The 26888-nt window shown below is 41.3% G+C and overlaps 1 protein-coding gene across 4 annotated transcripts in view; it reads left to right on the top strand.

Moving 5' to 3' along the window:
- The window catches only part of CDC42BPA (CDC42 binding protein kinase alpha), a 316853-nt gene that overhangs the window by 136693 nt on the left and 153272 nt on the right, over nt 1–26888 (top strand). For all 4 annotated transcript variants that reach the window (XM_042926312.1, XM_042926311.1, XM_042926314.1 and 1 more), the window contains 4 exons: nt 10492–10585; nt 20301–20501; nt 22602–22850; nt 24880–24959. In XM_042926312.1, coding sequence (XP_042782246.1) covers nt 10492–10585; nt 20301–20501; nt 22602–22850; nt 24880–24959 — 624 coding nt within the window. The remainder of the gene's footprint in view (nt 1–10491; nt 10586–20300; nt 20502–22601; nt 22851–24879; nt 24960–26888) is intronic.

The raw sequence follows: 26888 nt of genomic DNA, 5'->3' as shown, positions 1-26888 counted from the left end.
CCGAGAAAACAGAAGAGGACACGTATGAACTCTGTGTACTTCTGAATTTGAATTGGAAGGATCAGAATGAACTTCTGAGGTTTCCATAATTTGCAAGAAGGACTCACAGAATTACTGAACACTTCCCTGCTTACATTTTATTGCATAGAAAAGGTACAGATGGAAACCAGCCGAGGGAAGAAGCGCGTAGGGCAGAGTCCAGGGGAGCGTCTGTCGTCCTCTCCCCGTGGAGCTGGGAACAGCTCTACTTACCTGCCATTCGTGGGTGACGGTAGGCACCAGGACTGTTAACCAAGCAAGTGCACCTGAGCATTGGGTTTCCGGAGTTTTGGGGGCTCAGCGTACGGTCTGCATGATTGACCTTTCCCTGAAGTTGGGATGATACCATTAGTTTCCGGTCCCTTCCAGAGGTAAAACTGATACTGTGTGGCCCAGGTAAATTACATCACAAATTACGTTGTTAGATTGTCTGGTGGCCAGAGCCTCCAGGCAAAGACACACCAATCAGGCATGATATTCCAGTGGCCTAGAGATCACCTCCCAGCGGCCGAAGCAAAGGCCAGACCTTTCATTGGGTTTGTTCTTCGTGACGCAGGCCACCCCGTGGCCTTAACGCAAGGCTCTCTGAGAGCAAAGCGATCGTATTTGTTTGGGCATCTACATTTAGTATAGCGTTTATATCAGCAGTAGTGTGAATATGTTTGTCATTTAACCACAAGCCCATTCTATATGGTCATTACATATACTTTCATATTTTTGTACTAATTTAATTATTTGTTTCTCCCTTTACTACTGTTTTTGCTGTATGATAAACTTGTGTGGAACTCTTTCATGTAGAGACAGCTGATGGTTAGCTGAATCTACTTCTTCAGGCTGGTCGTTTTATCAGATCCTGTGGAGGCTTTAACCAAATCTCCTAATACGTTTAGTTATCGGTATCAGTATTATCCTAAGACCTGTTTACACAGCAGGGCTGAATCTCAACCACCCAGGCCGGGGTTACACCATATGGCAGTAGACGTGACTTGAAAAATAAAAGCCAAGGCACTAGCACATTCCTGGTGTCCCCGTGAGTCATTCACCCTCTAGACCATCATCACATCACGTGATTAAACGTCTCCCAGAATGATGCCACCCAGGTTTGCGCATTCCCCTTTGACTGTGTCCCGTCCCCAAAGCAGAAACATCTTGGCAACACATGGCTTCACCACTTTAAGCGTTTGGTGTCATTGAGCTAAGGGGCAATAACATCTTCTGCTCTGAGCCTCTCACAGAGAAAGCATCGGTGTAATGTTGGGTTTCCCTCATTGCATAACCCATTTATTGATGGCTTTAGCCCTAGTTATTCCTCCTCCTCTCCATTTATCATTTCGTTTTGCCCAAACTTTTCCACCTCTGGAAGGGATGTTCAGCTTGACCGCTGTGCTGGCCCAAATGCCAGCAGCAATGTTCGTCTCGCAAATGCCTCCCTCTCGGTACATTCTTTCAGTGCAGAGTTAGATGCAGAAATTGTGGGCTAGCTCAACCACCTGGCAGTCCAGCAGTATTCCCTGCCTAGCTTGGTTTTGCCAGATGGGGTAAGGTGTAACCCACCCCACCAGGACCGTAAGAATTCTGACATTAAGGTTTAAAGGCATAGGTAGAGTTCCTCACTTAGGAACCATCGTCGGTTTTGGCGCCTACAGGTACGGCCCTGGTCCTGGGACCCTGCTTCAGATGGGGCGGGTGAGGGGAGGAGGGAAGAATTCTATCACCCTCTCAGCTTCCTCCCTCACTTCCTCATTCCCTGGGAGAGCGGAATATGCAAATGTGTACTTGTTCTATATCAAGCAAGTCTGATTCAAGGATCCTAGGATCCTTTTTTTTTTTTTTTTTTTTTTTTAATCACTATTAGGGCATTTTGTTTTGTTTTGCCTTGAAATTTACTTTGCCTGGTAAAATATAAATACACCAGTCTTTCAGTAATGGTATTCATATCCTCTAATTTTCTTTCACCTTATTTTTATTCTTTTCATTTTGAGCATTTCTTGGGTATGCAGCAATTAGTTGTTTTTACTTGCTGACCTAAAAAAAAAAGCAAAAAAAAAAAAAAAAGCTGTGACTGTCACTTCAAACACTGCATGGAAAATAGAAAGTACTAAATAAGCACTAGGTGTTATTTTTATCAAGACAGAAGAGATACAGAGAAATGAGAGTAGGAATAGAACTGTAAGCAAGTATGTTGTAGGCTTAAAAAATAGTAAGAGTATTGTGAGCAACTGTACTCCAGTAAATTTGAAAATGTGGATGAAATGTGCATTAGAAAAATATAAGCCACTGCAATGTACTTGGGAAGAAATAGAAATTATCTGAGTACCCTAAGAACATTTAAGGAAACTGAGTCCGTAATGGAAAGCTCCCCTTCCACAAAACTTCACTCTCATCTATTTTTAGGCATTTGGTGCCTTGTCTCCTTGATTTTTAAAATTGAAATACGCGTCAAGTTAACACAGGAGTTAAGTGTGCAGTGAAGAGTTTTGACAACGGATACATCTGTGTAACCGCCTTTGCAGTCAAGACATAGAATGTTTTTTTATCACCCTGCGAATGTCCTAGTGCTCTTTTCCGTGAACATCTTCTTTCTGTTTCTCCAGTCACCAGTTCTGGTTTCTGTCACCAGAACTTAGGGTTACCTGTTCTGGAACTTCTTACAAATAGGATTATACGTCATGTATTCTTTTCTGTCTGATGTCTTTTTATCCACATAAGGTTTTTGAGATTCATTCAGTTCGATGTATGTGTCAATAGATTTTTCTTTATTGGTGAGTGGTCTTCCATTGTATAAACGTATGATGGTTTATCTGCTGTTGATGTCATTTGCGTTTTTCCCACTTTTGAGCCTTTACAGTAGAGCTGCTGTGAACCTTCTTTTACTCCACGTGGTTTCACGGATGAGTTCTCTTTTACTTTTAAGAAAGTGATAATTGAATCCTATGTAAATTGTTTCAGAAAGTTTGAGAATTTTTAAAAATCTGTTTCCCTCACTTTATGATGGTAGTGAAATCTTGATCACAAAGCTTGAAAAGGAGGACGGTACAAGGGGCGAACGTTAGCGTGGTGCAGTGTCCCTTATGAATGGAAGAGCAGGAATCATCAAGAAAAAATGGAATCAGATTTAGCGTGTATGTGTTTTTCAATACTAATAAGACAGACTTATTTTTCGATTTAATGTCTCTGAAATTGGAGTGCTTTTTTAAAAGAAATGGCTTCTAAAATTATAGTTGCCAGTGTATTCTCTCTTGTAGCTGCACTGGACGTAGTGATGCCTCTTTACAATTGGTGGAATTTTAGACTCCGTGATATGTGGTACAACAAACAAGTATGACCACGTGGGTTTCATCCCAGGCTACAAGGGAGTTTCAACAGTACAACATCTATTAGTGTAATATACTATATTAATACATTGAAGGAGGAAAACCATAAAATAAGCTCAATACTGAAAATGACAGTAACATTGAATATCCATTCCTGATACTTTTAGCAATTTGGGTGTAGAAGATAATTCTCATAACCTAATACTGAATTTTTTCCCCCCAATATTGAATTTCTATTGAAAATCTAAGCCAAGGACTGTACTTAATTGTGAAACATTAGGAACATTCCCATTAAAATTGGAAGCAAAATAGGGCCCCTGGGTGGCTCAGTCGCTTGAGCGTCTGATTCAGCTCAGGTCATGATCCCAGGGTCGTGAGACCCAGCCCCACGTCAGGCTCCTTGCTGAGCTCAGAGCCTGCGTGTGTGTGTGTGTGTGTGTGTGTGTGTGTGTGTGTGTGTGTCTCCCTCTCCTCCCTCCCCTTCCCCTGCCCCCCCCCATGCTCCTCTCCCCCACTTGCACGCATGCTTTCTCTAAAAAAATTAAAACGAAAACATTTTTAAAAATTGGAAGCAAAGGAAGAATGATTCTATGAGGAAAATCCCATTCACAGTAGCACCAAAACTGTAAGGCACCTAAAACCATAGATAATAAAAATTATGGATATAAAATAAATACATAGATATATAGTTGCTAAAAGATAGCTAGGTAGTTATATAGGTAATAAAAGCTCTCTGCAGAAAAAAAATTCAGTATTATTGAAAGACCTAAAAGAATCCTCATCAGTAAGATATAATGTATACTTAGACGGGAAGAGTCTGATTATAAAGACATCAGTTCTCTTTAGATTAATATATGAAAATCATTGTGATCCCTGACAAAATCTCAGTGTGTTTTATGGACCCTGTTAAGCTAATCCTAGCATTCATCTGGAAGAGCCATGAGAATTTAAAAACTTGGTCTGCTGGTGTGGAGGGGTCCTTATAGAGCTTCCGTGATTAAGTGTGGTGTTGGTCCAGGTGTAGACACAGACACGGGGTCATCACGTATCTAATGTTGCCTGGATCAGTTCCAGGTTATGTTGATTGTTCTGGCAGTTGTTTGTAGGTCTCCTTTGACTCCAACGACTGTTCAGGGAAATAGCTTTAGGAAGTTCTGAAAGAAATCCACTCGATCTGCAGCCTGCGTGGTATTAGAAGTCAGTGGTATCGGGACAGAAGGAGGTAGGGCCCTCATCTCACACTACATGCGAACACTTACTCCAGGGAGACTAAAGGCTTGAAGTGAAAAGTAAAACCTTAAAACCTACAGAGGAAAATACGGGACGCCACCCTTAGGACCTCGGGGAGAAGGTAAGGGAGATTTCCCAGGACAAAACCCACAAATCGCGAGAATAGAATTGTGGTTGCCAGGGGCTGGAGAAATAAGGGAGAGGGCGGTAAAAGAGCACAAACTTTCAGTTAGAAGATGAATGAGGTCCGAGAAGCTGATGTATAACATGGTGACTAGTTGATGATACTGTATTAAATAACCCAGCTTTTCTAACAGAGTCAAATTTAAGTGTTTACCAAAAAAACCCACCCAAAACAAAAGTAAACACGTGATGGGTGTGTTACTTAACTCAGCGAGATGTGTATGTAGGTCACATTGTCATGTTGTATACTTTAAATATATGGCAGTTTCATTTGTCAATTATATCTCACAAAAGTTGAAAATAGTGAAAAAGACAAAAACACAAATTACAAATTAGAAGACTACATTGACATTAAATAATTTTTTTTTTACAAATTAGATATTATAAACAATGAGGAAAAACATGCCCACATGCTGAGAGATTTATAACACGTGTAACCTAAGTTTGAGTAAACAATTCCTGAATATTAACCAAAACCCAAAGCAAACCGCACACACACAGTGTAAAAAAAAAAAAATGGCTAAGGATATTAACTGGCATTTTACAGAAGAGGAACGTGAGACGAAAAAGATTCTTAACCTTAATTAGTAATCACAGTTGTGAAGTTGAAGACACACACGGTAGAATTCTAGAATTCCATTTCTGGTTACACAGCCTGGAGATGTGTTCACAGGTAAGCACCAGGAGACATTTATGAAAATATTCATTTCAGAATTTTGTAAACTAGCAAAACAGAAACCTACAACAATCTGAAATAGTTGGAAACAAGCTAATTCTATAATCAGGAGAATTGAGAAGTTCGGTATTTGAAAGTAGTCCATATGGCAGTTAAAACTAACAGACTGGAACAATGTGTATCAACGTGGATAACACGTTTCAGAAACAGTATTAGAAGAAAACCAAGTTGCACAGGCTACACACAGTTTGGTATCAATTACAAAGTTTAAAGACATTCAGAAAAATACGTAGTCTTAATGGTCGCATATATGTGTACTAATAACATAAAATAAATGTGGATACAGTAAACAGGGTAGTGGTTGCTAACCTCTCGGGAGTGGGGGGAAGGAGATGATACGGGAGGGAAATGGGATACTTAGGGAGAGTCAGTACCGTCCTGGTAAATATTTTCCGTTACACTGTTTATTATTTGTTATAAATATAAATACAATTTATTTGTCTAATTAGGTTTTAATATTTCCTATCTTTAAAATATTAATGATTATGGCGGCGCTCGGGTGGCTCAGTCAGTTGAGCGTCCGACTTTGGCTCAGGTCATGATCTTGTATTCGTGGGTTCAAGCCCCGTGTCGGGCTGTGTGCTGACAGCTCGAAGCCTGGAGTCTGCTTCGGATTCTGTGTCTCCTGCTCTCTGCCCCTCCCCCACTTACGCTCCGTATCTCTCTCTCTCTCTGTCTCTCTCTCTCAAAAATAAAAATAAACATAGGGGCGCCTGGGTGGCTCAGTCGGTTGGGCGTCCGACTTCGGCTCAGGTCATGATCTCACGGTCCGTGAGTTCCAGCCCCACGTCGGGCTCTGTGCTGACAGCTCGGAGCCTGGAGCCTCTTTCAGATTCTGTGTCTCCCTCTCTCTCTGCCCCTCCCCCATTCGTGCTCTGTCTCTCCCTGTCTCAAAAATAAATAAAATGTTAAAAAAAATTTTTTTTTTAAATAAATAAAAATAAACATAAAAAATATTTTAAAAATGATGATTATGAATCCTTTCACTATTTTCCTTTTCTGTAATTCTTTTAGTCTTTAAAATCTGAGAACTAGGAAGCATAAGAGACTCTTAAAAACTGAGAACAAACTGAGGGTTGATGGGGGGTGGGAGGGAGGGGAGGGTGGGTGATGGGTATTGAGGAGGGCACCTTTTGGGATGAGCACTGGGTGTTGTATGGAAACCAATTTGACAATAAATTTCATATATTGAAAAAAAAAAGAAATCACAGAAAATATTGAAATACAAATTGTCATATTAAAAAAATAAATAGATAAAATCTGAGAACTAGGGCTGCCTGGGTGGCTCAGTCAGTTAAGTGTCTACCTTTGGCTCAGGTCATGATCTCACGGCCTATGGGTTTGGGCCCCACATCAGGCTCTGTGCTGACAGCTCTGAGCCTGGTGCTTCCGATTCTGTGTCTCCCTCTGGCTCTGCCCCTCCAGTGCTCACACTCTCTCGATCTCAAAAATAAATAAACATAAAAAAATTTTGTTAATCTGAGAAATACACCAGGAACAGTTATGTGTAGTAATTATACAGCTTTTTTTTTTTTTGAAAGCACAAGGGAGAGGGGCAGAGAGAGAGAGAGAGCGAGAGAATCTAAAGCAGGCTTCATGCTCAGCGTGGAGCCTAACACTGGTCTCTTATCTCAGTGACCATGAGATCATGACCAGAGTGAAAATAAAGAGTTGGACACTTAACCATCTGAGCCCCAGGTGCCTCAGCTTAATATATATTTTTCTAAAGTTTGTTTACTTAGTGTGAGCTGGGGAGGGGCGGCGGGGGGGGGAGAGAAAGAGAGAGAGAAGGGGAGAGGGAGAGGGAGGGAAGCCCAAGCAGGCTCCACATTGCCAGCACGGAGCCCAATGTGGGGCTCGAACCCACAGACTGTGAGATCATGACCTGAGCTGAAATCCAGAGTCGGATGCTGAACTGACTGAGACACCCAGGTGCCCACTATCTCTTAAAATAAAAATATAATCCATTTTTTATAGTCATCTAAAAATGATTTAGGTAATTTCTAAGGGTCCTCTAGCACTAAAGTATAGTTCTTTGATGTTTCCAAGCAACAGAAGAATATTTTTTTAATATGCCACTCTGACAGTTCAGGGTGAATTCAGACATTGAGGATAATGAAGCCAATTTCCTATAAAAGTTGTTATTGTTTTCCAGTGCATCTATCCTTTCTCTGTCCTCCACAACAGGTGTCACCAAGCTTTTTCTGTAAAGGGTCAGACAGGAAATATTTTAGGCTTTGAAAGCCACACTGTAGTCAGTGCTACTTGCTTCTGCTGTCATAGTGGGAAAGCCAGCAGAGACAGTACTTACAAGTGAACGGAAGCGACTTTATTTACAACAAAACTTTATTTTCAACAGCAGGCAATGGGCTGGACTTGGCCTGTGTGTCAGTATTTGCCATATTGTGGTGTATTGCACACAGAAATGTCTTCAGTCCTACTATCCCGATTGTAGATGAGAAAATTGAGGCATAGAAACCTTGAGTGGTATCATTCCAGTTAAAATGACCCTAGTTGAGGACATAGATCTACAAAAATGTTGCTAAGGCCAATGCCAGAGAGACTGCTGCCTATGTTTTCTTCTAGTTTTATGATTTCAGGTCTCACATTTAGGTCTTTAATCCATTTTGAGTTTATTTTTGTGTACGGTGTGAGAAAGTGTCCTGTTTCATTCTTTTGCATGGTGCTGTCCAGTTTTCCCAACACCATTGGTTGTATAGCGTGTCTTTTCCCCATTGTGTATTCCTGCCTCCTTTGTTGTAGATTAAGTGACCACATAAGCTTGGGTTTATTTGCTCCCTATGCTGTTCCGTACATCTGTCTGTTTTTGTGTCCATACCATACCGTTTGATTATTATATCTTTGTAGTATAGCTTGAAATCTAGGATCATGATACCTCCAGCTTTGTTCTAAGTAGGTCTCCTCAAGAAAGGGAAACAAAAGAATAAATTATGGGGGCTACATCAAAATAAAAAGCTTTTGGGGTGCCTGGGTGGCTCAGTCGGTTAAGCGTCCTACTTCGGCTCAGGTCATGATCTCACAGTTTGTGGGTTCAAGCTCCGTGTTGAGCTCTGTGCTGACAGCTCGGAGCCTGGAGCTTGCTTTGGATTCTGTGTCTCCCTTTCTCTTTGCCCCTTCCCCGCTCACGCTGTCTCTCTCTCTCTCTTTCTCAAAAATAAACATTAAAAAAAAAAAAAAAAAAGCTTTTGCACAGCAAAGGAAACTATCAACAAGACAAAAAGGCAACCTGTTAAATGGGAGAAGATATTTGTTAGTGATACGTCCAATAAGGAGCAAATCTCCAAAATATAGAGCAAATCTCCAAAATATAGAGCAAATCTCCAAAATATAGAGCAAATCTCCAAAATACGCCTCCAGCTTAATAACGAAAAACCAAACTGTCTACTTAAAACATGGGCATAAGCACTAAATGGACATTTTTCAAGAGAGTCATATAGAGATGCTGAATGTGAAGAGGTACCGAACATCACTCATCATCAGGGAAATGCAAATCCAAACCACAACAAGATGTTACGGTATCCCTGTTGGGATGGCTGGAATCCAAAAAGACAAGAAATAACAGGTGTTGGTGAGGGCGTAGAGAAAAAGGAATGCTCATGCGCTACTGGTGAGCCTGTAAACTGGTGCAGCCACTGTGGAAAACATTGGGGAAGGGGTGTTCCTAAAAGAATTAAAACCAGAGATACCGTATAATCCAGCAATAACATTCCTGGGTATTTAGCCAAAGAAAACAGAAACACTACTTTGAAAAGATACGTGCACCCTTATGTTTATTACAACATTATTTATAATAGCCAAGATATGGAAGCAGCCCAGGTATCCACTGATAGATGATTGGATGAAGAAGATGTACATACATAGAGCGGATCGTTACTTAACCATAAACAGAATGTGATTTAGCCATTTGTGACAAGATGGATATACCTGAAGAGTATTATGCTAAGTGAGATCAGAGAAAGACAAGCGTCCTGTAATTTCATTTCTGTGTAGATCTGAAAAACAAAACAAATGAACAAAGAAAGAAACAAAAAAACAGACTCTTAGATACAGAGAACGCACTGATGGTTGTCAGAGGTGAGGTGTGTGGGGGGATAGGTGAAATAGGTAAATGGTATTAAGAGGTACAAACCTCCAGTTATAGAATAAATAAGTCAAGGAAAGAAATGGGAAAGAAAATGACCCTAACCACATGATAATGGAATTCTTTTTGCATATATGATGTTCATAGAAGATTCTTTTTCTTCCTCACCAGGTAGAATACATTGAGAGGGTCTAATCTCTTAATTTTTCACAAGTTTTAGATTGTGATTAGAAAACGCATTGCTGGGTCTTCTTTACAGGAATCGTTTTACGTATGATTTTTGCCAAGGTTTGCAACACTTTTCCTTATTCAAATGTAGAAACAGATACAAAAAGTGGTGTGATGTGATTTGTTAATTAGATTTGGATACCTTACAAGCATATCACGTAAATTACTACCAAGCGGTGTGTCAGATGAATTTCAAAATCAGCTTTATGAAGCAATGTCTTTAGAATTACTTTGAACTGAAATAATTAGAAATTTATTTATTATGAGGTCGAGGAAGTGTATTTTTCCCTCTCCAATTTCACGGCCAAAGGATAGTTTGTTTTGTGTGTGTCAAGACATTGTGGTCTTCTCCGGTGTATTGAAAGTAGGCCTAACGTGGTCATACTGGAATCTGTGCACATTATATAGTTAATTCAACCTGAATGAAAACTGCCAAAAAGTTTTTATCTCCAGGAGAACACTGAAAGTGCGTGTGTTCAAGGAAGTTTTCATATGAATCGGAGCCAGGATTTGAACCCATAAAGTTTAGTCAAATAGGTGTTCTTAGAGTATTGATTTTAAAAGAAGTTGAAGTTTTCAAATAAAATTTTGTCTTACCAAATAAGTGGTTCAGTCCCCCCCCCCCCCCAACTAAAAATTGACCATATCTATCTTTTCAGGGACATCAAACCTGACAACATATTGATGGACATGAATGGACATATTCGGTTAGCAGATTTTGGTTCTTGTCTGAAGCTGATGGAAGATGGAACGGTAAATAAAGCTAAATCTGAAGTCATTTTATCCATAGATCTCCCCCTTGCTACTTGTCCTCTTTATCTGCTTTAGAATCCACGTATTTATAGTAGTTAACTATCCATCCACCCGTCCGTCCTTTTGACTTTCTCCGCGCCACCTTTTCCCACAACAGCGTTCAGGCATACTGACTCATAATAGGGTTTGTTTATAAAGTCCTTCGCCATTTTCACTGTGTATGTTAGTGATGGTAAGATTGATACAGTGCGTCTTTCAGGAGAACTTTGTGTCTTCTTTAGAGGGACTGTTGATTGCACTTGAGATATTTTCACAGTTTTAGAGAAGGGAATGAAGATGGAGAAGAAAATGTGGCTCCTTCCTCACCTTTATTTTTTTCATCTTTCTTCCCTAGTTGTCTAGTTTCTGTTTTGAGGGACAACGTTCAACAAAGGAATGCTTTAATCAGGATAGGCTCTATGTGGATTCAGTTTTACATGACCATTTGGTTTAGTTGTCCTAAGCCTACATCTTTCAGCTGTTTTCTTTCACTTACATAGAAGTCTATATGCCCCAATTTATTCTCTGTTTTGTCTTGTTTTATTTTGCTTGCTTTTCAACTCCCTGGCTATATAGCAGAGGTCCAAATGTAAGTAATTTCAATTGGCAGGCACTGTTTTTGAGAGCAAAGGCCATGAAAATGTCCTATTATTCTGGATCAGTAATTTGACTTCCGAAAATTTATCCTAAGAAGATATCCTGAAAAAAGTAGATTATATGACTTCTGCCTCTGGTCATGATGAAAGGAGTGATTGGTACCAAATTGTCCTCTCACTATAAACAACTATAAAAACGTACGTGGGGCGCCTGGGTGGTGTAGTCAGTTAAGCGTAAAACTTCGGCTCAGGTCTGATCTCACCGTTTGTGAGTTTGAGCCCCACGTCAGGCTCTGTGCTGACAGCTCAGAGCCTGGAGCCTGCCTCGGATTCTGTGTCTCCTTCTCTCTCTGCACCTCTCCCGCTTGCACTCTGTCTCCGTCTCTCTCTCAAAAGTAAATAAACATTAAAAAAGAAAAATTGGTGACAATACCAAATGCTGACAAGAATGTGAAGTCTGTCACTCACACATTACTGGAGGCAATGTGAAACGGTACAGACGCCAGAAAAAAGCTTAGTGGTGTCTTAAAAAAAATAAGCATGCAATTACCATGTGATCCAGGAATTGCACACCTGCTGTTTGTTCCAGAAAAATAAAAATTTGCATTCCCACAAAAACTGTACATTTATGAATGGTTACAGAAGCTTTATTTGTAATAGCCCCAAATTGGAAAACCAGATATCCTTCTGATGGTTGGTTAAGGAAACTGGTACAGAGGCGCCCAGGGGGTTTAGTCAGTTAAAGCCTCCAACTCTTGATCTCAGCTCAGGTGTTGATCTCAGGGTCGTGCGTTCAAGCCCCGAGTTGATGAATCTCAGACTTCTGTAAATCTGCCCTCCAAGGGTGTAATTGTAAGCTAACCCTTGTTCAAGGAGATCAGGAAGTATTTTTTATCTTCTTCTACAAGAATTAATATCTTCAGAGAAAGATAACAGGATCCGTGCTCTGTGCTCCAACGGCTTACTGACAGTGACCAGCGTTCAATCAGAAATCACCAAACCAAACAAAAATGGGGACACGATAGGGATTATGATACAGAGTTAAAAAATAGAAGCAGTCAGGGGCACCTGGGTGGCCCAGTTGGTTGAATGTTTGACTCTTGATTTTGGCTCAGGTCGTGACTAAACAATTAAAATACAGCCTTAAAGATTGTTCAGATAAGAAATCTCATCAGAGAAAGAAATCAAATAGACCCTTTATTTTTTTAAAAAAATTTAATATTTGTTTTTGAGAAGCACAGAGCGCAAGCAGGGGAGGGGCAGAGAGAGAGGGAGACACAGAATCTGAAGCAGGCTCCAGGCTCCGGGCTGTCCGCACGGAGCCTGACGCGGAGCTTGAATTCACGAGCCATGAGATCATGACTCGATCTGAAGTCGGGTCACCCAGCTAAGCCACCCAGGTGTTCCTCAAATAGACCTTTTAGAACTTGAAAAGTATAGTAATAGAAATTTAAAAAATTCACAGGAGGAGGTTAATTCAGGTTAGAGATATGAGAAGAAAGTGCCAGTGAGTTTGAAGACAGGTCAAAAGAGATGATCCAGTCTGAAGAATAGAGAGAAAAAGACTGAAGCAAAATAAATAGAGGCTCAGGGATCCATAGGATTGGAATACTAGAAGAGAGTGAAACAGGAGTAGGAAAACTTTGTAGGATTGGTGATTTTTACCAAATATGATGAAAACATAAATCTAAGAATCTTAGTGTATCTCACGTTTATAAAAGGGACCCCACTTGTACACAATTAAGCTCCTGAAAATGAAACATAAGGGAAAAAATTGAAAGCCGCCAGAATTGAAAACATGTTCGTACTTTGGGAACATGGTAAGAATAGCCACAGCTCTCTTGTCAGAAATAATGAAATGATGTCTTTGCAATGATGAACGGAAAAAAAATGTGTAAACCAAGAGTTCTATGTCAAGCAGAGATATTCTTCAAAAATGAAGGTGAATAAAAGACATTTTCAGTTACATGAAAGGTGAGACATTAATCTCCAGCAGGCCTGGATGCTAAGCAGTGTCCTTTAATCCAAAGGAGATGAATGATACCAGTTGCATACTTAGATGGGTGGGATAAAGAATATCAGATATGATCAATAAGATAGGTAGGATAAAGACAAAGGACTATATTTCTTCAGAATGTACATAAAAGGCATCCGATGACTGTTAAAAGCAAAAATAATAACGCTGTCACATGGGGTTATGATATACGTGGAAGTAACACAAACCACGTGAAATAGTCTGTGGAATCACACTGCTCGAGAATACCTGCTGTATGTGAGACAGGAAGTGGGCAGTAGATCGTGCCAGGCATGACACGAGAAGGGAGAAATCGCAGGGTGGTCTTGCTGAGTTGAGAAACCGCAGATCAAAGTCAGGAGGCTGTGGCATCAGGAAGCTGTGGATCGGAATTCTAGAGAGGAGAGAGTCACACGGAAGAAGAATTCCCTGGGAAGAGCTAGCGTTTCCCCACTTCCGCATGTTATCCGCCCCTTAGACTCACAGCTGGGACTCTGATTCGCAGCCTTCCAGATCCCTGTGCATCCCAGAATGCAGTGCGTACCGTTTCTGTCCGCAGGAGTCACCCCCGATCAAGTTTATTCCTGAAATCGTGGTGCGTCTTCCCAATCATTCATTCTTTATTGATGACCTCAAAATAAATTTCCTGGACATAACAGCAGGTTTATCTTCCATTTAAAAAATTATAATGAGGGGCTAGGACTTTGACTCGGGTCATGATCTCACGGTTGGTGAGTTCAAGCCCCGCATCAGGCTCTGCGCTGACAGCCTAGAGCCTGCTTCGGATTCTGCCCCTCCCTCCCTCCCTCTCTCAAAAATAAATAAACATTTAAAAAATTTTAAAAATTATAATGAGTAAGCCTTTGTACTAGTTTTCTTTCCATTTAATTTCTTTTTCCTCGAAGCGATCTATATGTATTTCAAGAAGGGTTATCGTAAAAACTGCGTTCCTGTGTCCTGTTCTTTCTAGTCTGGATCTCTTTTGCTAGAGGAAGACACTTACAGACTTCTGGCTTTTCTTCTGTCGTTTCTTTTACTTACGTATTTCTGGTTACCATATTTTGCTACTATCTTTTGATTATTTAGTTTTAGATTTTACCTGTTAATTTCCTACCGTGGAAAATTTCCTACCGTCTCATCCAACCCATACACTTTCTGTCTGTCTTCCTAGTGTAAGTATCACAGTCTTTCCTCAAATCCTATTCAGTTATGATTTTATACAAAATATTGTTCATAGTGCTGCCATGTGGTTTATTTTAATTATAATTATTTTCTTGAACAGCCTTTTGTTGTCCTTGGAGTAAGTGACCACTTTGCCTGGTTTTCTGTGTAATCCTTGCGAGGTTATCCCCAAACTCTCCACCCTGTAATTCCTCTCTCTCTCTCAGACACATTAAGTCACTTAGCGGTTCCCTTTTATCTTTTGGAGATGGCTACCCTAGAGCCTTGCCACCCCCCTTTCTAATCTGGACTGTTCTGTTGGCCTGTCGTAGCACAGTCATGCCACTACTGTCCCACCCCTCATCATGGGATTAACTGCACGGCTCTGTAGTGGTGCCTCCTCTGTCTCCTGGGTCCCGTGTCTGGCTTTCTTTCCCCCTGGTGGTAGCTGCCTGAGAAGGGTTCCTGGGGAAGTAAATATTTTATCATCTTGCACATCTTAAAAATGGTGTCACTTCTACCCCCATACTTGATTGATAATTTATTTGGGCATAGTATTATAGATTTGAAATTATATCTAGCAGGCGTTGCCTTGTCTTCTAACTTACTGTGGAGACATCTGGCGACATTCTAGTTCTCAATTCTTCTATTGTAACCCTCCCCACCCCCCACCTTATCTGGAAGCTTGTGGAAAATTTGTTTGTCCCAGGGTTCTGAAATGTTATGATTATATGACTTTGGATAGGATTTATTTATCACCTGGGCAGCTGCCTCAATTTTAACCTTTCCCAAATTTTATGACTTTCCAAGTCAAGTGTCGCCTTGCTTTTTGGCTCTCACCTGCAAGTTAAAACTCTGCCACCTTAATCACTACATATCTTTACAAGAAGTCAGTTTTTGGGAGAGATGTCCTGCTGTAATTCCTTTTCTTCTCAAATTGTCTCGGCTGTCCTTGGCCATTTGTTTTTCCGTATGATCGTTGGGATTACATTCTTGGTTTATATACATACGTGTACACACATACAAATACCCCTTCACAAACAAGCTTGTAGACCTGCATTGAATATAGAGGTTGATTTTGGGGAAATTTATGTCCATAACATGGAATCTTGCCTTCCATAAATATGGTGTCTCTCCCCATTGGTTTAGGTTCTCTTTTATGTCTGTTTTTGAAGTTTTATCATTATGTTCACCATAAATCCATGACCTTAATTTGTTAAGCTTGTTCCTAGGCATACTGTGGATTTTTGGGGGCGTGGAGCATTATAAATGATAACTTTAAAAAGTTTCCAGTTTAATAGCTTGTTACTTTTGTTGAGGACCAAGTTGATTTTTGTATACTTATCTTGAAGCTAGCAAGCTAAATTTCTTATTCAAAATAATTTGTAGATTCTTCTAGATTTTCTATATAGACAGTCATATGATCCACAAGTAATAATCAGCTTCGGGTTTTGTCTTCTCCATTTCTTACATATGCTATTTTTTACCCTTATGCAGTGATCTTCAGTGTAGTATTACATAGCTAGGAATATTGGGAGCTTCTATGCCTTCTTCTTGACATTAACAGTGTTTCTCCTATAGGGTCAAATTTAGCATGATGTTTGCTGTAAACTTTTGGTGTATATTCTTTATAAGATTAAGGAAATGTCTGTTTCTTATTACTAAGAATATGTTATCGTTGTTATTGTCGTAATTAAATGATTTTTCTGCATCCATCGAGATGATGATATTAGGATGTTTTCCCTTTAATCTGTTAATCTGATGAATGACATAGATTGTCTAATGTTGAGTCATCCATTCTCTGGCTAAACATAACTTTATGATGAAGGCGTATTGATATTTTTGAACAAATTGCTAGGTTGACTCTGCTAATATTTTATACTGGATTGTTACCTGAGATTCATACTTGAGATTGATCATATCTGAGGTTGTGGTGTGATTTTCTTTCTCAAATCATTCTTGTCTGGTTTCTGTGGTTGTGTATTTTAGCCTTATAAAATGGACAGGGGAGTAGTCCTATCCTCTCCCCTTACCCATTTTGGCTTTAGAGCATAACCCTCTGTAACACAGGGGTTATGTAATTTGTAGAATGGTAGAACTCACTTTAAATCACCTTTGCCTTAGTGAGGTTTTGTTTTCTTCCCCTTCTTCTTCTTCCTTTTTTTTTTTTTTTTGTTTGTTTGTTTTCCAAGTAGATTTTATACTATTGATTCAAACTTTTTAATGGTTATAGGTCTCTTTGGTTTTCTATTTCTTCCTGAGTCAGTTTTGGTAAGTTATTATTTTTTTTCCTATGAAAATTGTCTGTTTTCTCTGAGTTTTCTATTTTGTTGGTATAACATTCAGATTGCACTCTTCTTAGCTTTAAAATCTGTTACATGTGTAGGTTTTTTTTGTTTTTTTCCACCCTAATGTTGTTTATTTGTGCTTTTCTTTTCCTTTGTCAGTTTGGTATATAATACAGCATCTGACTCTTTTTCAGTTCTAAATACTTTCCAACTTCAGTTAGAACATTTCTGTGGACCATGATTATATAGTTATGTGCTTTTTAGTATCCATAGTATTGTATTTACTTATTTATATACAAGATCCGCTTTAGTGTGAGGATTATTATATGGGGCTGCCTCTTGCTTCAAACATCATATAGGCTGAGGGTCCTCTTGTCCTCCTGTATATGTTAAAACCCGAGGACCTAGAACATGAAAACCAACATTCCCCAGCCAGCCCCACTCCTTGCTCTAATGATTATCACTCTGGTTCCCAAACATCACTTGATTATAGGCCTCTAAGAATTTCTTTTTTTTTTTAAGAGCTCATTTATATGTTTATAAAGATGGTTGTTTTGTATTTTATGTAGCATTTTTAAGAGTTTGCAGTGGAAGAGTTTTCAAGTTACTTAATCTAGGATTGCCAAATATGAAGTCTATTCTAATGATTAACCAAGAATGATATTTTTTTTCGAGAAAATCCAGAATATTAGCCGTTATTCTACCCTGAGAATGTTCATTTTTTTATATGCTCCTTTATTTATTTATTTTTTTAAATATGAAATTTATTGTCAAATTGGTTTCCATACAACACCCAGTGCTCATCCCAACAGGTGCCCTCCTCAATGCCCATCACCCACTTTCCCCTCCCTCCCACCCTCCATCAACCCTCAGCTTGTTCTCAGTTTGTTTATTTATTTATTTATTTATTTATTTATTTATTTATTTATTTCAATATATGAAATTTATTGTGAAATTGGTTTCCATACAACACCCAGTGCTCATCCCAAAAGGTGCCCTCCTCAATACCCATCACCCACCCTCCCCTCCCTCCCACCCCCCATCAACCCTCAGTTTGTTCTCAGTTTTTAAGAGTCTCTTTTGGTTTGGTTCCCTCCCTCTCTAACCTCTTCCCCCCCCCCCCCCCACCATGGTCTTCTGTTAAGTTTCTCAGGATCCACATAAGAGTGAAAACATATGGTATCTGTCTTTCTCTGTCTTGACTTATTTCACTTAGCATAACACTCTCCAGTTCCATCCACGTTGCTACAAAAGGCCATATTTCATTCTTTCTCATTGCCACGTAGTATTCCATTGTGTATATAAACCACAACTTCTGTATCCATTCATCAGTTGATGGACATTTAGGCTCTTTCCATAATTTGGCTATTGTTGAGAGTGCTGCTGTAAACATTGGGGTACATGTGTGCCTATGCATCAGCACTCCTGTATCCCTTGGGTAAATTCCTAGTAGTGCTATTGCTGGGTCATAGGGTAGATCTAGTTTTAATTTTTTGAGGAAACTCCACACTTTTCCGGAGTGGCTGCACCAGTTTGCATTCCCACCAACAGTGCAAGAGGGTTCCCGTTTCTCCACATCCTCGCCAGCATCTATAGTCTCCTGATTTGTTCATTTTAGCCACTCTGACTGGTGTGAGGTGGTATCTGAGTGTGGTTTTGATTTGTGTTTCCCTGATGAGGAGCGGCGTTGAGCATCTTTTCATGTGCCTGTTGGCCATCTGGATATCTTCTTTAGAGAAGTGTCTATTCATGTCTTCTGCCCATTTCTTCACTGGATTATTTGTTTTTCGGGTGTGGAGTTTGGTGAGCTCTTTATAGATTTTGGATACTAGCCCTTTGTCCAATATGTCATTTGCAAATATCTTTTCCCATTCCGTTGGTTGCCTTTTAGTTTTGTTGGTTGTTTCCTTTGCTCTGCAGAAGCTTTTTATCTTCATAAGGTCCCAATAGTTCATTTTTGCTTTTAATTCCCTTGCCTTCGGGATGTGTCAAGTAAGAGATTACTGCAGCTGAGGTCAGAGGTTTTTTCCTGCTTTCTCCTCTAGGGTTTTGATGAGAACGAGCAATCCTAAAATTTGTATGGAACCACAAAAGACCCCGAATAGCCAAAGTAATATTGAAGACGAAAATCAAAGTGGGAGGCATCACAATCCCAGACTTTAGCCTCTACTACAAAGCTGTAATCATCAAGACAGTATGGTATTGGCACAAAAACAGACACATAGACCAATAGAATAGAACAGAAACCCCAGAATTACACCCACAAAAGTATGGCCAACTAATCTTTGACAAAGCAGGAAAGAATATCCAATGGAAAAAAGACAGTCTCTTTAACAAATGGTGCTGGGAGAACTGGACAGCAACATGCAGAAGGATGGAACTAGACCACTTTCTTATACCATTCACAAAAATAAACTCAAAATGGATAAAAGACCTGAATGTGATATGCTCCTTTAAAACATACAAAGAATTAATTTTCTTGTACTTTAGAGTACCTTATAAGATGTGTTCCCCAAATCATTTTTAGCAATTATTTTCTCATTTACATCTAACTTACCATAATTATATGCTCAGCTATTCTTTTTTGGGACTTAATTTTTTGAAGAGTATGTTTTTCTCCCTTTGTAACTTTTTAAAATTAATAAGTAGTTTGCAGTACGTCGTCAATATTTATTTCCTTAGGTTTCAGTTGAGACGTTTAAAAAGAAAAGGATATTTTGAAATAATTTCTGGACTGCTCATAAATACTGGTCTTTTTGGGGGGAGTTATTTTTCTTCCTTTCAGTGAATTGTAGGGGGGCCTGGGTGGCTCAGGCAGTTGAGGGTCCGACTTCGGCTCAGGTCATGATCTCGCGGCTTGGGGGTTCGTGCCCCGCGTCAGGCTCTGTGCTGACAGCTCGGAGCCTGGAGCCTGCTCAGATTCTGTGTCTCCCTAACTCTCTGCTCCTCCCCTGTTCATGCTCTCTCTCTCAAAAATAAATAAACATTAAAAAAAAATTTTTTAATGAATTGTAGGATTTGCCCAGGTTGATTTTTTTTTTTAAATATGTACATGGTAGTCAGATAATATCAGTAATGAATGTTCTGTACTGAGTATTCAATTTGTTTTCAATGGTTGTGTGTCCAAATCATATGGCAACCCTGAGTTTAGTCAGTGAAGCCACAGCAGTAATAAATATTCTATAGTGTTATGAAATCAAAGGACTGCCAGTGTGGAGATTATATAAAATTTAGTTCTGTGTACAAGGAGACCAAATTCAGGTAATGAAAAAGTTGTAGTTGTTTTGAAATAATGTCTGTTGTGTATTTAAGTAAATCTAAATATTTGTAGTTAAAAATTATTATTTATTGGGGCGCCTGAATGGCTCAGTCGGTGAAACGTCCGACTTCAGCTCGGGTCATGATCTCACAGTTCGTGAGTTCGAGCCCCGTGTCAGGCTCTGTGCTGACAGCTCAGAGCCTGGAGCCTGCTTCGGATTCTGTGTCTCCCTCTCTCTCTGCCCCTCCCCTGCTCATGCTCTGTCTCTCTCTCAAAAATGAATAAACGTTAAAAAAAAAATTTAGCAATTATTTATTTCTAATGTAGTAGATTACTAACAGTGTGTGAACTTCTTCAGGTCCAGTCTTCAGTGGCTGTTGGAACTCCAGATTATATCTCTCCTGAAATCCTTCAAGCCATGGAAGACGGGAAAGGCAGATATGGACCTGAGTGTGACTGGTGGTCTTTGGGCGTCTGTATGTACGAAATGCTTTATGGAGAAACACCATTTTATGCAGAATCTCTGGTGGAGACATATGGAAAAATTATGAATCATAAAGTTAGTATATTTCACTTTTCTCAACAACTGAATGTGGTAAATAATACATGTAATAAATTTAAAGTAATGTGATATTTAAAAAGAAAATATTTTCTAAGAACAGTGAACAGTTGAATTTCTGTGCTAATAGGGAACATGACTAAACATGAATAATCAAAATCCATAAATTAGACGTAAGATTATTAGCTCTCCCTTTGCCTGTATTTTATTAGAAATGCTAATAAATAGGAAATTAAGGGGTGCCTGGGTGGCTCAGTCGGTTCAGTGTCCGACTTCGGCTCAGGTCACGATCTCACAGTTCGTGGGTTCGAGCCCCGCGTCAGGCTCTATGCTGACAGCTCAGAGCCTGGAGCCTGTTTCAGATTCTGTGTCTCCCTCTCTCTCTGCCCCTCCCCTGTTCCCGCTCTGTCTCTGTCTCAAGAATAAATAAATACTAAAAAAAAAAATTTTTTTTTAAATAGGAAATTAAATGGTTTCATCAGTAGAATAACAAAGATCGTAAACAGATAATTTTTATCCTTAATACTATAAGTACATTAATAACTAGAATGCATTTAAAAAATTCTCATCCTTGGCAGTAATAACACAAAATGCAAATCAAAATAAAAATGAGCTATTTGTTTTCTCACCTGGCAAAGATGAAAAATTATACTCTGTACTGTAAATAACTCAACGAGATGAACGTTGTTAGATGTTGTTGATAGGAATATAAATTGATGTACCCTTTCTGTCAACAAGTTTATAAGTACGCATCTAGAGCCTTTAAAAACGGTTGAACTTTGGTGGGGCCTGGGTGGGTCAGTCGGTTAAGTGTCCGACTCTTGGTTTCGGCTCATGTCACGATCTCATAGTTCGTGAGTTCAAGCCCCACATCGGGCTGTGCGCTGACGGTGCAGAGCTTCTTGGGATTCTCTCTCTCCCTGTCTCTCTGCCCCTCCCCTGCTCACTCGCTCTCTCACAATAAATGCATAACTTAAAATTTTTAAAAAAATGATAGGACTTTGGATTGAGCAACTTGAGTTTTAGGACTCTGCCTTAAAGGAAACATTCAGTTCAACCAAGATGTATGTACAGGAATGCTTCTTCCAGTCTTGTTTATGATCAAAGCAGTGGAAACAATCCAGATTCACCACAGGGACAAATGAATAGAACCTTATTAACCCATTTAGTACCAAGTGAAATAGAAATAAATTATAAGAAGAAGTTGTTTCTGGTTGATTGGTTTCAGCAGAGGGTGAGCAGTTACAAAAATCTGGAATAGGAATATCCCATAAAAGGAGTGACGATCTGTTCTTCTTAGTTGATCTGGTGAAACAGTTACGATTAGTTGACTCTGCTGTGTAGTTGGCGCTTTTCCAGAGAGTCGACGCTTCCTGTAGAGTTGGCGCTCTGGTACCTGGCTGTGAAGGTAACCTGCTAAAGTAGTTAGGAAGAGCGGAAAGACAGGGAAGGGCTACGCAGTTGTAATTAGCGCGTCGAGCGTTTCGGAGAGAAACCGTTGTCTGTGACATGGCGGGCCAGAGCTGGCTTCCGGAGTTGGGCCGCTCCACCCAAGCCCGTCGTATGACTGGGAGCGAGTTGCTTGAACTCCCTGGGCCTTTGTTTCCTCCTCTGTGCGGTGGGGATAAGAGAGGTGCCTGCCTTCGACCCCCGCTGCGAGGACTCACCAGGTGGGTGCGTAGAGCACGTCGTGGTGTCAAGTACACGTTCCGTTCTTTCCAAATACCTGTTACCGTTACTCAGCCCTTCGTTCGCGACTTACCCGAACGTTACCCGTCACATACGCTCTCCTGAAAGGTTGAGTCAGACTCTGCTTTTAGTAAGTTCTCTTCATTCCGACAGCAGAGTGAGGTACGTTGGCATTTGATTTTTTCTTCTTCCTGCAGTGTGTGCATGACTGAGTCACACTTAAATGAAAAGTTCCTTTAGGAAAATTCTCTGTTCTCACCCATCCCTGGATCTCCTGTAGTATGAGTACTTGGTAGCAGCGAACACTTACTAGACATTTTTAAGAGAAAGCGCATCTTGAAGAACGAATGAACGTTCATCAGCCTACTTAGGGAGTTAAACACTGGTTTATACTTTGTGTCTGTTTTTCAGGAGAGGTTTCAGTTTCCAGCTCAAGTGACCGACGTGTCTGAAAATGCTAAGGATCTTATTCGAAGGCTCATTTGCAGCAGAGAACACCGACTGGGTCAGAACGGCATAGAAGACTTTAAGAAACACCCCTTTTTCAATGGAATCGATTGGGATAATATTCGGAACTGTGAAGCACCTTATATTCCAGAAGTTAGTAGCCCCACAGATACATCCAATTTTGATGTGGATGATGATTGTTTAAAGAACTCTGTAAGTATGACTCTGTGAAGGGGTTCTGTCTCTTTCTTTTTAACATGGTTATAAAGCAGTTTCATGGGCCTCCTCATCAATTACCAGTCAGACCGTTATCATGGCTTCTAGTATTTATTCTCCCAGACGTGAAGTGATTAAGAGAGTCCACTGAGGTGAACATGTTTATTCATGACAAGGAGCAGAATTCAGCTTCATGATTTACTCATTAGGTCAGTGATGCCTTAGGTTTCCGAGGAAGAGGAGAAATTAGCTGCTTAGAAAAGTGGACTCGTGATGGCAGAGTGAGGAGGTTGGCCAGTCTCTCCTTCAAGAGCACCATGGTACTGGACCATTTCGGGGCTTGACAAATCACCCGGGGTAAATAAATTGAGAAGAATTTATTCATAAGAACCTGAGCTTTGGTTAACAAGCGCCCCCACAGCCTTCCATCAGCTTGGTTGGGGCCGTCGAACGTTGGCAGGAAGCTGCTTCTGCTGATGCCATTGGGAGAGCTGCCCATGCCCGGTGGTGGTGCCTTGAGAGATAGCAAAGTTGTGGGGAAAGAAGGGGGTGGAAATCTACGGCCTGCCTGTCCTGAGGTCCCGGCCTTACCTGGGGTGGTGGCAGACCGACAGGGTAGCCAGGCCTTCAACCACCTGGGGCTTACGGGCCTGTTAGTTCCTCAACCCCTTCTCCAAACCTTTAGGTTACATAGGTGCAATTTAGGACAAGAAGAATGCACGATTTTATGGTTTTTGTCTGGTTAGTCTTTTTTTTTTTTTTTTAAGTTTATTTTGAGAGGGAGAGGGAGAGAGAACACAAGTGGGGGAGGGGCAGAGAGAGGGTGAGAGAGAGAGAGAGAGAGAGAGAGAGAGAGAATCCCAAGCAGGCTCCACATCATCAGTGTGGAGCCCAGATGTGGAGCTCGAACTCACAGAACCGTGAGATCATGACCCCAGCTGAAATCAAGAGTCAGCCACTTAACTGACTGAGCCACCCGGGGGCCCTGTCTTCTTAATTTGAACTTTATTTTTTATTCCACTGTTTTATTTCTTATGGTTTTAATTCTACACTAAGAATTTTTATATTAATTTTATGTCACTTTTCACTGTTCAGTAAGTAGCATATGCAAGGCAGTTAAGAACTTCTTATGCTTCCCTCTCTGGGCTTTCCTCATCAGTTTCTTTCTTATTATAGGAGTTGTATTTACCATTAACAGAAATTTGAGTCCTTCCAAATTCGATACGTGGTACAGTCGATTCTGATCATGGTAGTTACATGTTCAACTAGGTTTCTGTGTCCCCTGTGTTAGTGAACCGGGGAAACTCCTAGGGGAAACTCACGGTTAGGTTCTTGTGAGCCTGTGGTCTTTTGATCAGCCAGTCAATACATAACTTTGTTTTATGTATGTTTCTATTTAAAGTCACTTTATTTCATGTATACTGTTGATTGATAAAGTTCGAATTCACAGCCAGCGGCCATGTAACTCGCGCCCGAACAGAGCTTGTCTAACGCACGGACTTCGTAGGGCACGCCACAGCCGCCTTGCTTAGGAGGGCCGGGTGGCTCTTGGGCCCTGTGCCTGCAGGGCAGAAAACTGTGAAAGACATGGCACACGTAGGCCCCGGAAAGAGCACGGGTTGGTAGTATCTCAGCTGACCCAGGAAGGCAGAACGCCTCCCTGTCCAGTCGCAGCTGCGAACGTAGGCCCCGGGCAGCTCGGTTTTGTTTGTTTGTTTCTCTGTATACGTCCCTGAGCGAGTGCAGAAGGACTGTGAGTATCGATTTCGAGTCACAAGTAATTCTTGGCGATGAGGCGGATCGGCAGGTATGAATACGTGATTAATGACTGGACTCTTGGCGTCAGCCTTTCAGTCTCGATTTTCGTTTTTATTAGAATGTTATCGTACGTCACTACGCATCTGCACCAGACCAGATCGGGGTTTCTAAATCCGACGAGCCCGTATTTCCGCTTGACGTCTAATATGTGGATCGGCCTTCAGGTCACAGTCGCTTATTTCTTACCAGATGTTTTCTCGTCCCTTAGGAAACGATGCCCCCCCCCACACATACCGCCTTTTCTGGCCACCACCTGCCGTTTGTTGGTTTCACATACACTAGTAGCTGGTAAGTTTGAAAAGTTAACATACTTTGGACAGCTTAAAGCCCATTAAAATGAACTGAGGTTTTAAAATCTGTACAAGAAAGCCTTGAAAAAAACCAAAAAATTTCAATACAGGATGAAGCTACTGCTGGAAGAAGTTAAACACACGAGGACTTTAAGTGATTTTGGAGGAGAAAGAAGGACAGTAGAGCTCAGAATCTTACTCTTAGCCACGGGGCACCAACTGGAAGAGTCCCTTGCTCTTGAGCAAATACACCCCGTGTGCCAGGCAGGCCCCGTCACCTTGGCCGTCTTCTCACGGGCCACCACTCTGCTGCCCGCTGCCCGTTCCTCCCTACCCGGCTTAGGCTGAGTGCGATTGTAATCGCTCGTGTGCCCTGTGACTCCTCGGCTGCCTCTTGCTCTGTCACATGGTTTCGCTAAGGTGACATCATCCTTACAGTCCCCGTTTCTGCCCGCACCTGTGCCGCTCAGGGTCCAGAGAAAAACACCTGACCGCTCTTGCTGGTCCTTCCTTAAGTTCATGGTTACCAACCTCCCGCGCCCCTCTTGCTGCCTGGAAAGTGCGCCGTGTTACCCTCCGTGCCCATTCTTCTGCTCCCCCGGCTAACTGTTTCATGCTTTGTACTTTCCTCTGAAACCTCTGTCGCCGTGCTCTCACCTCGCAGTCTCGCCTCCTCTTTCACGGAGAGGTTGCGGCGGGTGGTTTCCACACGCTCCTTCACACGTGGACCACCTGCCTCCCTCTGGCCCCGGGCTCTCGTCTGTGTGGATGGACTGGGGGGGTTTCCGGGGCGCTTGCCTGGCCGCCTCTCACCTCTCTGGCCACTCCTCTGTCTCTGGCCCTGTGCCCCAGCGCTTAGTCTTGGGACCTTTTCCGCTTACGCTCTGGCACACTGCCAGAAGTTTGCTGGTGTGTCCCCGGCAGAGACCTCTCCACTCTCTCCTACTTAGAATCTCTCAACCACCTGCTTCACGTGTTTCTAACGTTGTCTCTTGGATTTCTCTGAACGCGTCTGGTCCTGCCAGAAGTCACAGCGTGTCGCCCCTCCGTTCAGGACCAGCGCCCACTGCCCTCCCAAGCCCAGTGCCTTCGTATCTTAATCCAAACCAAACTTCTCACAAGGCCCTGCACCACTGGCTTCCTTTATCTTTCTGTCTCCCCCTACTCTCGACCTTCCTTACTCGACTCCAGCCACACACATCTCCTTTCCGGCCTGTGAATGTGCCAGACACGCTCTCGCCTCAGAGCTTTTGCACTTCTGTTCCATCTGCCTGGAATGCTGTTTCCCCTGTGGCTCCCTTGGCTGGTCCCCTTCCTCGCTCTGGACTTTCTTTCGAGTTCCTTTCTGAGTGATAGCTGCCTGGCCACTTTGTCTAGATTTTTATTTCCTCCCCATTAATACTCGACAACCCCCTCCCCGCCCCACACACACACCCCTTCCCTGCTTTGTCTCTTAGCAGTCACTCTAATGCCCTGAAGATTTTACTCATTTATCTGGTTTGTTTCTGTCCCTGGAAGCCAAGCTCTTCATGGGCAAGCGTCTCTTTTGCTCGCTGTTGAATGTCCAGCACTTTACATATTTTTAGCTAAGTATTGAATGAAAGAAAGCATTCACTTTTGCATCCAAATTTTGATAGCGAGGACATGATGTGTGCTTTGGACTGTGATTTCACTTGGGTGGTCACCTTGTTTTCAGCAAACTTCATTTTACGATTTGTGGTTATTAAAATTCAAGATAAGTGGGACGATTTTTCACTTAAAAATTCTTCTAAAAAGTCATTTGTGTTGAGTTGTGCAAAAAATGTGTTTTACACTCACTGCAGAGATGGCCAACTGTAATTAGCTATTTATATCCATGTTTTACATGGACAGTTTCAAAAGGCTCTTTTTTCCTTCAGACTTTCTGTTTCTGTGTGAACTCACCTTG

This window comes from Panthera leo, chromosome F3 (genome assembly GCF_018350215.1).
Source record: "Panthera leo isolate Ple1 chromosome F3, P.leo_Ple1_pat1.1, whole genome shotgun sequence".
In the NCBI taxonomy this organism is placed as follows: Eukaryota; Metazoa; Chordata; class Mammalia; order Carnivora; family Felidae; genus Panthera; species Panthera leo.
This window is presented reverse-complemented; position numbering and strand designations above follow the sequence as displayed.